General features: G+C 42.7%; 1 protein-coding gene across 1 annotated transcript in view; it reads right to left on the minus strand.

The window, feature by feature from the left end:
* The window catches only part of CDH4 (cadherin 4), a 414,578-nt gene that overhangs the window by 74,445 nt on the left and 327,575 nt on the right, over positions 1 to 12,558 (minus strand). Inside the window, exon 7 of the mRNA XM_062505318.1 lies at positions 317 to 489. Within this exon, the coding sequence (XP_062361302.1) occupies positions 317 to 489 (173 nt within the window). The remainder of the gene's footprint in view (positions 1 to 316; positions 490 to 12,558) is intronic.

Raw genomic sequence — 12,558 nt, forward strand, 5'->3', positions numbered from 1 at the left:
GAAGGGGGACAAATGACCATTTATTCATCCCCCTATGCCTCCTGCAGTATTTTCTACATCTTTGAGTTTTACCAACTTAGGAAAGGGAAATATCAGCTCCTGGACTTTGAAGATTCTCGCAGGGTTTCATCGACTGATATGGATTAAGACAAAAATATCACATCAAAGCCATGATGCCCCACAGTTGCTGTAGAAGCAAAGACTGTGATCTCCACACCTCAACTCAAGCTTTTAGAGGCTTGGGATTAAAGACAGGGTTTGGGCTTTTCACATCAGCAACTTTCAACAACAGCTGGTAAGATGGTTTCAAACTCACCTCCCTGTCGAGCCCAGCAGCCACGGTGACAATGTCCCCTGTCTCGCTGTTAATAGTGAACATGTTTTGTGAGGGGCTCTGTGGGGTCTGGGTGACGATCCTGTACCTCACCATCCCGTTGGCCGTGGTGCCGTCGTCCGCGTCGTTCGCCGTCACCGTCATCACGTAGGTCCCTGGGAACAAGCCAAGAGGAATTATCAGTGCTACCTCACTGCAGAGCTGTCTGTGGTCCCTTTGACCTGCGGTTGTGCATTTTGTTCAGAAATGCTATGGGAGAGACATCTCACTTCAATGCAGCCAGCCAGGCAAGGCGAGGATTATGGAAATAGCAACACTGCTGAGATAGGTGATCTGGAAGGATGCTGATTACACGGAACTGGTAGATAGAGAGAAGTCATGTGAGGGTATCTATGATTAACTTCTAATTCTTTCAGTGATTGTAAGTTTTAGGGCAGCATTTTGTCCTGTAATTTCACGGACTCTCAAAGGAGATTGTTTTTTCTATCCAATCACTGCATTCGCATGCATTCTGAAGTAGAATTTAATAGTGGAAAGCCCATCAGACTTCTCAGCAGCTTCAGAAGGACACCATCAACATGCTCATGCCCAGAACTGCTGCTTCCAGCTCTTGGAGAAACATCCACCTTTCTTGTCCCTCCAGGATTAAAAAAATCCATTTCTGCAGAGCAAATACAACAGCTGCTGCCCAGCAGGACAGAAAATCAATGATTTGGTATGTGTGGCCAGTGATGCATTGAATTGTTGGTATGTTTCTTGCTAATCATCAGTGTCTTCATTTGCCTTGCAAAAAACAATCCCTACATTCTTGATACTGTCAGGAGTGCACTGATGCACTGACAGGCTCATTAGCACAGGAGTTTGGCAGCAGGGTGTTTTGTTAAAGTGGGAAATTATCATTATGAGGGTAAAAGATGTGACTTGATTGGATGGACTCCTGCAGCTGCATGGTCCTGTGACCCCCCTGAGCTTGTAGGGCCCAGCTTTACACTTGTCATATTGGTGGGAGGGAATGAGTAGAAGGGCAGGCACACACTGCTCACACAAGGCAATCTGCAACAGTGGATGAATATAATGGTATGAGACCCGAGAGGAGGAATGGGAGGCAAAGAGACAGCAAAACCAGACACGACCGTGTTTTGTGATCACCAAACCCAAGAGCATCCATGAAAAGAGGGAAGGTGCCCCTCAAACAGCACGCTTTTGGGAATTCTGAGCACATGGACCACCTCATGAGCCTGCAGTGCTGGAGAGATGCAAAGCGGCCCCAGCAAGAACCTGATCTGAGTTGAGATGGAGCCACACACGGCTTTACAAACAGAGCTGAGTTTGTTCTGGTCTCTGGGTTAGACGTGAGCCATGGGCAAACTTGAGGACATGTGGCTGCATCAGCATCATGCTGTGTCTCCTCTGGCACACCCAGGTCCCCAGCCTGGTCACACTGGCAGCTACAACACTCCCAGTTCAGGAGGACCAGAGAGCTGGAGTGTTTGTATCTCTTTGCAAAGGACTTGAAAACCCCATGCTCTAAATGGGCAGATCTAGAAATGGCTGCAGCATTTTGTACCTTGGCCAGTGTCTTCAAGCTACTCAGCACGTAGGAAATCCCCCCAGTATCTTTCCCAACTCTGGGAAACAAGTGTTTCTCAGTATTAGCAAGAAGTTTGTATTTTTGCACTTGTGTGAAGTAATTTGCTGATCTTCCATCTGCCTCAATCAGGCTCTTTTTGTTCTCGGTAGTGATACATATATTCCTGTGAGTTTCCTTAGTTCAATAGGAATTATAGATTAAAAAAATAAATGAATGTGTAAAGCAAATCTTAATGATGAATACATTCCTGTTTTTCTGCAATAATCCTGATTCGCATTTGTGAAATGAAAACAAACTATTCAACAACTTTAACATTCTCCGGATCAATAAACTTCAGAAGACGGAAGGAACACTGAATTGAAACAAGGCTGTGCAAGCAACAAATTTTCTCTATTTTCTCTACAAGCATTCGTTTTTTTGCTCTTTTGCAAAACCAGTTATCATGAGACAGCTGATACAAATAATGAAACCAAGCCTTAGATAACTACAGGGAAAAAATGTACAGGAGAAATTTAAATAGGAAATACGCTGAATGAGATGTTTCATTTGGAATTTATGTTATCTTAATGCATTCAATACTGAAAATATCTTTCAACAGAGTGTCAAAACCTGGGGCTAATGAAAACAGAAGCGGAAGAGGAAAACAGATTCTATTTTAGGACACAGGCAGTCTTAGGATGTATTAGGATGCATTCCGAAAAACAGGTGGCATTTCATGATGCACTTCCAGCTCAAAAAACAGCTCTGGAAGTCATTTGGAGTTCCAGGTTCAGACAAGGGCACCCCACAATTGTGGTCCATCCTCATGTGGGATGTCTCAGACTGCACTGTGGATTCCAAAATTACCCAGTACACGTGTGAAATGGTTCCCAACTTGGCAGGGGAACCTGACAGGCTGCAGTTGTGGTGGGAGGGGGTGAGGGGACAGCAGCTGTATGTGGATGGAGAGCATGGAAGGTCTCCTTCACTCTTTCTCTGACCCTTTTTCTTCTTTCCTGCAGCGTAGCACTGGATGAGCACATCTGCTCTAGAGAAAAAGGACTATTTCAACAGCATTTGACCTACACTTCCATAAAGGGAGTTGGGGCTGGACAAATGTCTCTAAAGTCATGAACCGAGCACCAGGGAGCTGTATTTCAAGAGGCACTCTGCTTCCCTATCTCCTATCTTTAATTTCGATTATGAAACCCAACCACAGAGAAAATAAAGAGAGGAACTTGGCATTAATTACTATCTTGTAACTTAATAAAACGCCCTCTGCAAAGGGCCCTGTGTGGCTGCAGCACATGATGGAGCTGCTTCCTTCCTGGCTCTCCCTGGGGCTGCCTGTCTGACCACAGTCTGCTCTAAACTGGCTGCAAATTGCTTTTCCCTGTCCACAGTCTGGACAGTGGCTGGTGTTTCCCTCCCTTTCCTGTGTACACACTTTTCCCACCTGGCAGTGTTGACCGACAGCATCTCCTGCTCCCCGTGCTGAGGGCACCATCCTTAGGGATGGCTCCCGAGGGATCAGCTGGTGTGACCTGCACCACTCCCTATGTTCCACTTGGTTTGCTTTGCATTTAGCCTGTCTTTAAGCAAGATGTATCCTCCAGACACCTGTGAGCTGCAGAGAATGACACAAACATAGATCTGTGCACAAGAGTATTCAACAGAGCGATGTGGATATACACAGATAAAGTGCCTGACATCCTCTGGGTGCTGTATAAACTCTTGCACTATACTCAGATGGTTGGTGATGATTTACCTGCAATAAAAGTAAATAATGTCATGCTTCTATGTCCTTTGCATGGTGATACATCTTCACGTACTTTATATTAAAATAAAGGCAATATATCCCTCTATCCAGCCCCTAATACTACACAAATTAGGCAAATATACAGTGGCAGAGAGCACAGCTCTAACACACTTGAGGGTTGAAGCTGGTATTGTTTGGTTTTAAGTGACAAAGCACTGACTGCCCAATCTGGCCCACAGGATGTGTGTGGAAATCGAAGTATTAACACCACCATATTTACAGCCCTACATCCCACCCAAACAGACTAGGAGCAGTTACTACAGACCAGACACAACGAGAAAACTACAAGTCACATTCAAGACCCCTGTACTCTGTGCTCTGCCAATTTTGCATCAGATCCTGCTGGTGGTGATGAAGCTACAAGAGTAGGTTGAACAAATGTAAATAGGGCAAGAGGGACTTTATGCTTTCAGTGCCTGAGAAAAGCATCACCTTTATTTTTCTGCTCTGCAGCGCTTGGTCTCAAGCACACTGACAACATTAAATGAATGCATAAAGTGCCCAAACTCAGAAATTTGCCCCAGCCTGTGCAGTGTATCACAAGAGGAATACCCAGTGCAGATATAACAGATATATATCTGATATAACTGCATTAAACTACACACCTGGCCTAACTCAGGTATGTAACCTGTTAAAAGAAAACCATTTTTCATCAAATAAAGCACATGGTATGTTAAATAAAATACCAAACCTAGTACATCATGTCAATATTAAATCAAATTTGCTGCTCATGTTGAACAGCTCTTCTGAGCAGCAGATTGAATTACCATGCACAGCTAGTGATGACAAGATTACTGTGCATTAGCTTTCATTAACTAATGTGCAGAGTTCATATATCACCTGACTTAAAATTAATGGATGGCACGATGAAGGAGATCTATCAATAAAAGGCAAGACCTCCAGAATCTGTAACTTCCCAATGCATTCCCTTTGATTTCCCAGAGACAGTAACCTCCCAGATGTTATTTTATCAAATGAGATGGTTTTGTTTCTAACCATGGATAAGACACATGAGAGAAATGCTTGAAAGCAACCCTTATGGAAAATATTCCCATTGGATTAATTAAAGTTTCTACAGGATAGGCAAAAACATGCCTTACAGAACCTGGAGGAATGGAAGCAAAGGGAGATAATTTATATCTGTTAATCCAGTTTTGTTTGTCAATTTTAAAATTAATTGCATCTCCTTGTAAGACACTGCAAAGAGTTTTTTGCTAGATTCACCATATCTCGTTCCATCTGTACACGTCAAGGAAAAAGAAAAGCAAAACAAGAGAGATAGCTGCCCTGAGCATGTGTAAGCAGATAAGCACAGTCATAAATAAATATCCCCTCAAATCACTCTGGAATCTGAGAATCAGCTCAGTTCTTTGTAGCTCAGACAATCCCAAAGCATGCTGAGGGCTGCTAATTCCTCTCACGTTGTCTGCAATCTCTGCTCTCCCATCTATGCAACTTCATTTCTCCATAAAGATGGAGCTTTCAGAAGTTTAAGGCACACAAACAATATTTTGGCACAGCTGTGCTCCGGAAGTCTTTGTTACAATTGCTTTATAATTGCCATTTTTCTAAATTGGTTTGATATCCATTAGTTAGATTTAATGCATGTTAAAATAAAGAGCTAATGGGCACTTACCAGGAAGCCAACAAAATATAAAAACTCCTTTCACTTTGCCCTCTATCCCACATGTCACTGCAAAAAGACATAATCCTCTTGGTCTTCTCCTATGATATAAACAGAAAATACTAAAACTTCACCTACTTTTTACAGATAATGCTGTTTCTCTATCCAGCTTTATCTTACAGTTTATGTTTTTAAATGGATGGTAAATGGCTGCAGAACCATTAAAGGTTGGTTAACCTTCTCAGTCTAATTTTGACCTACAAGATACTTAATTTAATCATTCCCCCATAGAAAAGGATGGAATCATTATGTGCAGACATGTGGTGATAGCCATATTACATTAGATCTTCATTAACCCAAGTTAATAATGGCTTTGTACTAATGGAAACTTCCCTTTACTCATTTTTTCCCCCCAAACTATAAAGCTCACTCAGTGAATCCTCTGCATCTGATGCGAGATAGAGAGGACACTAAGAGTTGTGGGAAGATTAAATACTGAAGAACAGTGTAAAATTTACATTTCCTGAAACCAAAATTTTTCACTCAGAAGAGCTTCCTGATGTTAGTTTCCTTCCCCAGAGAGGATGAGAATCTCATGATCCTCCTCCTAACAGGCACATTTGACCCTTTAGGTGATTTCATTCATTGAAAGGAGGTCTCAGGGACAGAAAGACACACAAGAAAAGCAAAGGCATCAAAACTGAGTTCCAATGACAAGTATGATGGGATCCTGAAAAAGTCCTCAAAGAACAACAGAATTTACTGTAGTGTTAAAGACTAAAGCATTTCATCTAACAAACCTGCATCCTCAAGTCAAAAAAATTAAATGCATTCAATGGGTGATGTGAAACAATTTCACACACTCATTGTTAAGGATTTCAAATGAAATTGGGTAGCTGACCCAGCAACAGTGCTGAGTAGAGTCACAGAGGTGAACAGGAACATGAACAAGAAGACATTAAGATGACAGAAATAAGTGCAAGTACTGTAGGTGTAATAAATTGCAAATATACTTCAATTAAATTGCATCCCACATGCTCTGGATAAAAGAACGAAATAGAAGCAGCACTTTCCTTCCGAATGATATTCTTTCCGTTGTAACTGATAGCTACTGTCATTCTACTTCACCATAATTTTTGTAATCATTGGCAAATTTTGACCTTTCAAGCAGCTAACCTAATTCATAACGAATGCCACTTCCTAATTAGCAGAGACATTGGATTCTCAGCTTCAGACAGGGCAAGAGCCAACCTAATGAGAATAAAGAGAGCAAGCAGGTCTGGAGAGACAACAGAGAGAGCTGAAGAGGCTGCTGTCACCCTGAACGGAAATAAGACCTCCTTATTGTTAAAAATGGAATAAATACCTCCAGAGAGCCAAGGAGCAGAAGCACTGACTGCAGCACACACATGGCCCTTGCCAGATTGGAAGATCACTCCCCTCCAGCAGCCTGCAGCCCACTGAGACCCCCTTACCCCAGGGAAATCCCACCAGTCAAATGTCAGGATGGGCCAAGGCACACCCAGCCTCTGAGCAAATGGTTCTGGCTGCATAAATTCATGAGGTTCAGCTCTGCTGAATTCCTGGACGTGCAGCCTCTCCATTTCCAGGGCTAATTTAAAGAAAGGGGAAAGCATGAACTACTTAGGACAAGGAATCCTGAACACCCCCACTGAACTGTGCTGAACAGCCAGGTTTCGTGCTGCACTGGTGACATGTGTGACTCCAGAAATCATGCAGCCCCGGCTGCACACAACCTGACACTGAACACCTCCTCCACAAGGCTTCAATCAAATCCCTGAATTTTGATACTAGAATGCAATATGAGACAAAGTGGTGTAATATAATAGAAATGTTATTATATGTATCATACTATGCTATTTGTAACTGCTGGTTAAAAGGAAGCAGAGTGTAGGCTATTACAGTGTTCAGTTGTAACTCCCTCCTACACTGGTGTCAGACCATCATTTCCACATTTTTTCCTTTATATCAACTTGGCTTTTTTTTTTTTTTTTTTTTTGAGGGAAAACCCATTAGTCTTGGGATTTGCATTCTTTTCTCACTTACAGTCCTGAAATTCACTTCCTTGCTCTTGGGACTGGATGCTTCTGAAAAGGAAATTAAGAGCACAGATTTCATAACCACTCACCTCGAAAGAAAATGGAAAGCACTACCACATGAGTCTGCAGAAAAACAATTTCTTATCTTAAAATTGTGCTTGGCTGAGCAAAAGAACTTGAAAAAGAATATTGTGTATCCTAAGTCTGTGTGTAATGTGCATGAGAATGGAATCAGGTTGGACAAAGCCATTTTTAATAGTATATAAAGTGCAAGGATAAGAGCAGCACATGCCAAGGGTGCAGAAGATGGCACTACCATGGATGAATATATTCAAGCTTGGGATGGATCCAGAAGTAATGCACCCAACCTGTGAATACCTCTGGGATGAAGGGAAGAATCCATGGAGTCTCACTCTTACCCTCTGGAATATTTTACCTGTGCATGATCTCTCTGAAACATTCAGCATTTGCATGGTTTTTAGTTTCCAGTGCTAGAAACCAGTACGTGTGGCAGCCCCACCCATGAACCTGTTCATGGTGCTCTCTGGAACTGGGGCCTTTGTAAATGAAGGGTTCCAAAATCAACTTACCTCCAAGCTGGAAAGAAACATATTGAATGTTTTGACTATGAGCAGCACTATGGCATTTTTGGAATGAGTTGCAGTGGCAGGAAGAGGGTTTCACTCCGTGTCCTATTAATTTTTTAAAATGAAGCATCTTCTCTTCAGATCTCAGCCCTGCCACCCAGCAACACCTGCTCTGTTCCTTCACTGAACAAACAACCAGGCACACCAGGCATCTCCTCATGAATTGCACTGTCAGGTTGGAGAAGAAGAACAAGCCAGAACTGCAGAATCCAAATTCTCCCCATGAATATATATATGAATGCAACTATATGCCTTAAAAGATTAATTTCACAAGCCTTAAATTGCAGTTTAATTTGAAAACTAATTCAGCCTCATAATTGGCTTTCTGTTCAAATCACTGAGGCTAAAGATTTAAATTCTTAATATTCAGATGACTTTCGAGTTTCTGGCCCCATCTGTGCATTAGTCCATGGTGTTAATCTCTGAGGGAATCTCTGCTGGCATAGAAATAAAATAAACAAACTGGGACACTAGTCGAATAATCGGCTTTTAAAATCCTTGGGTTTTTGTATATACTGCTTATTTTTTATGAGATTTCTTTAACTCAATTTGCCACATATAGATTTGGCTCCCAGCTATTTCATTTTTCACGTGGCATGTTATCAACAATTATTCTATCAGAGTTCCATGGACTCAGGAGGAGATGGAGAAATTTTAAATTACAACATTTCTCATGTAAGAAATATTAATATTCCTCTATTTTGGAGGACTCTCTGTATTCAGCATTCTTTCACACCACTCCCAAGAAGGGTGGTAGGAGTAAACTATCCTGCTGAACTCCAGGAGAATGAAGGGGCTGGATAGAGTTTAAAATAAGTCACTTGGACTTGTGCTATTGACTTGAAAGGGACCAAGATGTATCCAGAGTTAGTGAAGTGGAAAGGATGAATGGGAATGGAAAAGGCCAGTCTGACAGGAACAAATTGTTTTGGAGAGATGAGTTAATTTTTGACAATCTTTCTGTTAAAACAAAATAGATACAACCCAGAGCAAAGCACTCAAATGCTGCAGAGCATTTCACACTGACCTTTTCAGAACTGAACGCTTCACTTAAGTAAGACATCCACATCCTTCCAGGAGGAAAGGTTTGTGGTGGTTATAGCAAAACTAAGCTTCTGCAGAGATGGAAATAATCCTTCTCCATCACACTATTGTTTTGTAATTAAATTCCCTTTCTTCTTTCATATTTAAGCATTTTCATGCCATCTTATTGAGTGGGGTTTTTTTTGGAACTGTAAGAGTTTCTCCAGAAAGAGCCATCCCCAAGAACACTGCACACCCAGCAGTACAAGTTCAGGGGCTGTGCTCACGGCAGGCAACAACTGGTGCTGTACAGAGAGGAAAATCCCCCTCCAAGCCCCAGTTCCTTCCTCCTGGAAGGAGCTGGTGTGATGCAACTCGGAGATGTGGGCACAGAGAAGGCAGCAGAACCCTTGCAGGGCAGGCAGCTCAACACCCATCCTGCTGTGTCAGCGCTTGAAAGGCATCGCGCCGCTCCGGGAGAGCTCTGCTGATTAAGGCTGCCAGAGGGAGCAGGGGAATTTCAGCTCCAGCTTCCAGCTGCATTTTTAAAACTTGGCTGTGTTCTTCGCACAGAGGCAAAGTTCAAAGAGGCAGAACATTATTCAACATGAGTAAAACATGGTCTTTTTAAGATACACTTTCAAACAGTGGCACGTTATATCAAAACAACTCGTGGAGGGGGAGCGTGAGGAAGAAGGATGGTCCTGCGGAAAAGAAAATCCTGCATCACTACTCCTGTTCTGCATTTTTGGAAGGGCCTGCTTTCACATTTAAATTGCCCAGCTACCTGACCTGAGGCTACATAAGCTAGACATGCATTAAACTGGTTTTCCAGAGAGTACCAGTAAAGGAAAGAGATGCAATTCAGTTTAAGAGCCAGCACATCTGAGGATGTCCAGGGGTCAGTTCTCCTACAGAGAACTTCACCAAGAGTGAGCTCCTGATTTCAAGAACACTATGCTACGGCTCAAGACACCATTTCAATTAAGTTATTATAATCTTAACCAGCAACAACAACCTATTACATTTAATAATACTTGATGATTTCTATTCCTGCCAAGGGTTGCTTCAAGGTGACTTGCAGAGAGCACACTCCTTGGGAACCCAGGCTGAGTGCTCTGCAGGCTGGGAAGCCCCCTCACTTAAACCCCATCAGACCGTCTAATGAGTCTCTTCACATCACTGCCAATTTTTCCAGCTCTTGGACAATTTTGTTTATTTGTATTCCAGGCTAAAGCAAACTCGTTTCTGTGTGAGGCTGAGTGCCCAGCAGCGTGTCATGGTGCTGCAGGCTGGAACATGCCTCTTTCTGCATTCCCCTTTCCTTGGTTGGCTCCATTCACTCCACCCTCTTTTGGTTTGTTCACTCTTGAGTCAGTAGGTCACATCTTACTTGGCCACCTCCACGCCCTGCCCTTGTCCTGGTCTGGCACAGCCTGCAGCTCCCTGCTCAGCTCAGAACAGAGCCCCACGCTCTGTTCCAGGTCACCACATCCCAGCCCCAAGTGGGGACCAGGCTGTGCTTGGCAGGGCAGCATCCTGCCAGGGCAGCCCTGCCTCTGCTCCAGCCTGGACCCCCGAGGGCTGGGACAGCACCACAGGGCCCTTTCCTGCTCACTGGAACGGGATCTGCTCCACTGATCCTGCTGAAGCCTTCCCGGGGTTTTCCCAGCAGTTCAAGGTCACTGAGCCCTGCTCAGCCTCTGCTCAACAGCTCATTTTTGATGGTCTTGTTCTGCAAAATTTCCATGGGTAGAGCTCGAGCTCCATATGTCCTTTTTTATCTGGAGTGGGTTTTTTTTTTTATTATTATTAAATCTGGGCAAAATTCCGACTGACTTCAAACAGCCATTGGCTGCTCATTCTAGCTGCCCTCAGGTCAGCATTTATTTGGGATACTCCAATACCTTTCTCATCAGAAGTGTGCAAAATTAAGAACATTGCAGATACTGTCATAATGAAGTAATTGTGCATTTTTAATCATGGCCATTATAAATGGGCATATGGAAGATGTGAGAAATAAAAATTGCACAGGATATCCAGGGAAGCATTTTCAGTCCTCAGGCATAGTTCAGCAGCACTGAGAAGAGGAAAATGAATGCTGAACTCATGTAACATATAACAAGATTTCTTGCTTTGCTTGAAGCATGGATATTCACACATATGCAGATATATTTTTACAGATGCCTATACATATCTAACTTACTGTTGAATCAGTACTGAACAAATTTTGCTGTTACCTCAAAGAATATGCAGTGTCTCTCATTCCTCAACTGCTGCCAGAAATAATCATGAATTCTGGTCACGTATTTCTTCTCCTGCAATGGCTGGTGTGGTACCTCCTTAGTTGTTACAATATTCTGAGGCATTCTGAGCAACTAAAAAGTTTCTAAATATTTGCAAGATCTACCCTTAGCTAAATGCATTGTCTACACCTGTCTCTGCACAAAAGAGGGACACATAATTCTGAGACAAAGGAGGAGCAGGCAGATATTCCCTTTAACTCCATGACCTCTCTATCACTTTCTCAAAGGCATAAGATCATGTTTCTTGCCAAGCACATGGAATGAGGGCCTCTGATACCCAAATTCCTAGGAGGTTCTACAAAAGCAAGGAAGAGAAATTCAATACTAATATAAACCTTTAAAAGAATACTGATTAAACAGGAGAGAAAAAAAAACCCCGAAAAATACATCAAAGACAAATGTAATTGCTTTTGAATAAAAACAGATTGCTTTCTACCTTCCTGCCTTAAAGGCAAGCACTCCAGCCTGGGATGAAGAATACCAAGAAACACTGCTGGAAGCAGAGGCACAAGTATTTTGTAGGCAAAATTATCCTGTTCTATTTAATAGCTCAAAGGCTTATCTGGATTTCAGACAAGAAGAGGATGCAATTTACTGCTTCTTTGACAGATGAACAGAGCTAGTTAAAACATTTGGGAACATTTTGAATATTGATCTGTCCTCGAATAAGATGTAACAAATTTGATTTGCTATGGAAATGTTGTATCAATTTTTAAACCTTCATATGCCCTAAAGTGGCCTTCAAATGAAAGCTGGAAAAATTCTGTGAAAATGTCATCAGAGCCATCAGCTCAGGGACTTCTCACGTTCCCTCCTCCAAGCAGGACCAGCATCAGGACTTTGAAGCTGGGACATCACCATGCAAAGGAACAGAAAGGGAGCTGTACCTGTTCTTAGCTCAGAAATAATGTCACATTCTGTCCCCACCACGTGTCCCCAAGGCTGCCCGTCCCTCACAGCACTGGAAGACAATCAATCACGGCTGTGAATCACCTTGTTAAAAACTGTGCCCACCTGAGACTTCCCTGTCACACCTCCGGCAGCACAACCACTGTGATAAATGTTTGCTGACACAAACCAAAGTCACGGGGTATTTAACCCCTCAGCTGGCAAACAACCAAGGAGAGAATCTAGGAAAAAGCTCCCCCTGATTTCGGGAGACTTCCAATTGTACG

Source organism: Cinclus cinclus, chromosome 18, assembly GCF_963662255.1.
Source record: "Cinclus cinclus chromosome 18, bCinCin1.1, whole genome shotgun sequence".
Lineage (NCBI taxonomy): Eukaryota > Metazoa > Chordata > Aves > Passeriformes > Cinclidae > Cinclus > Cinclus cinclus.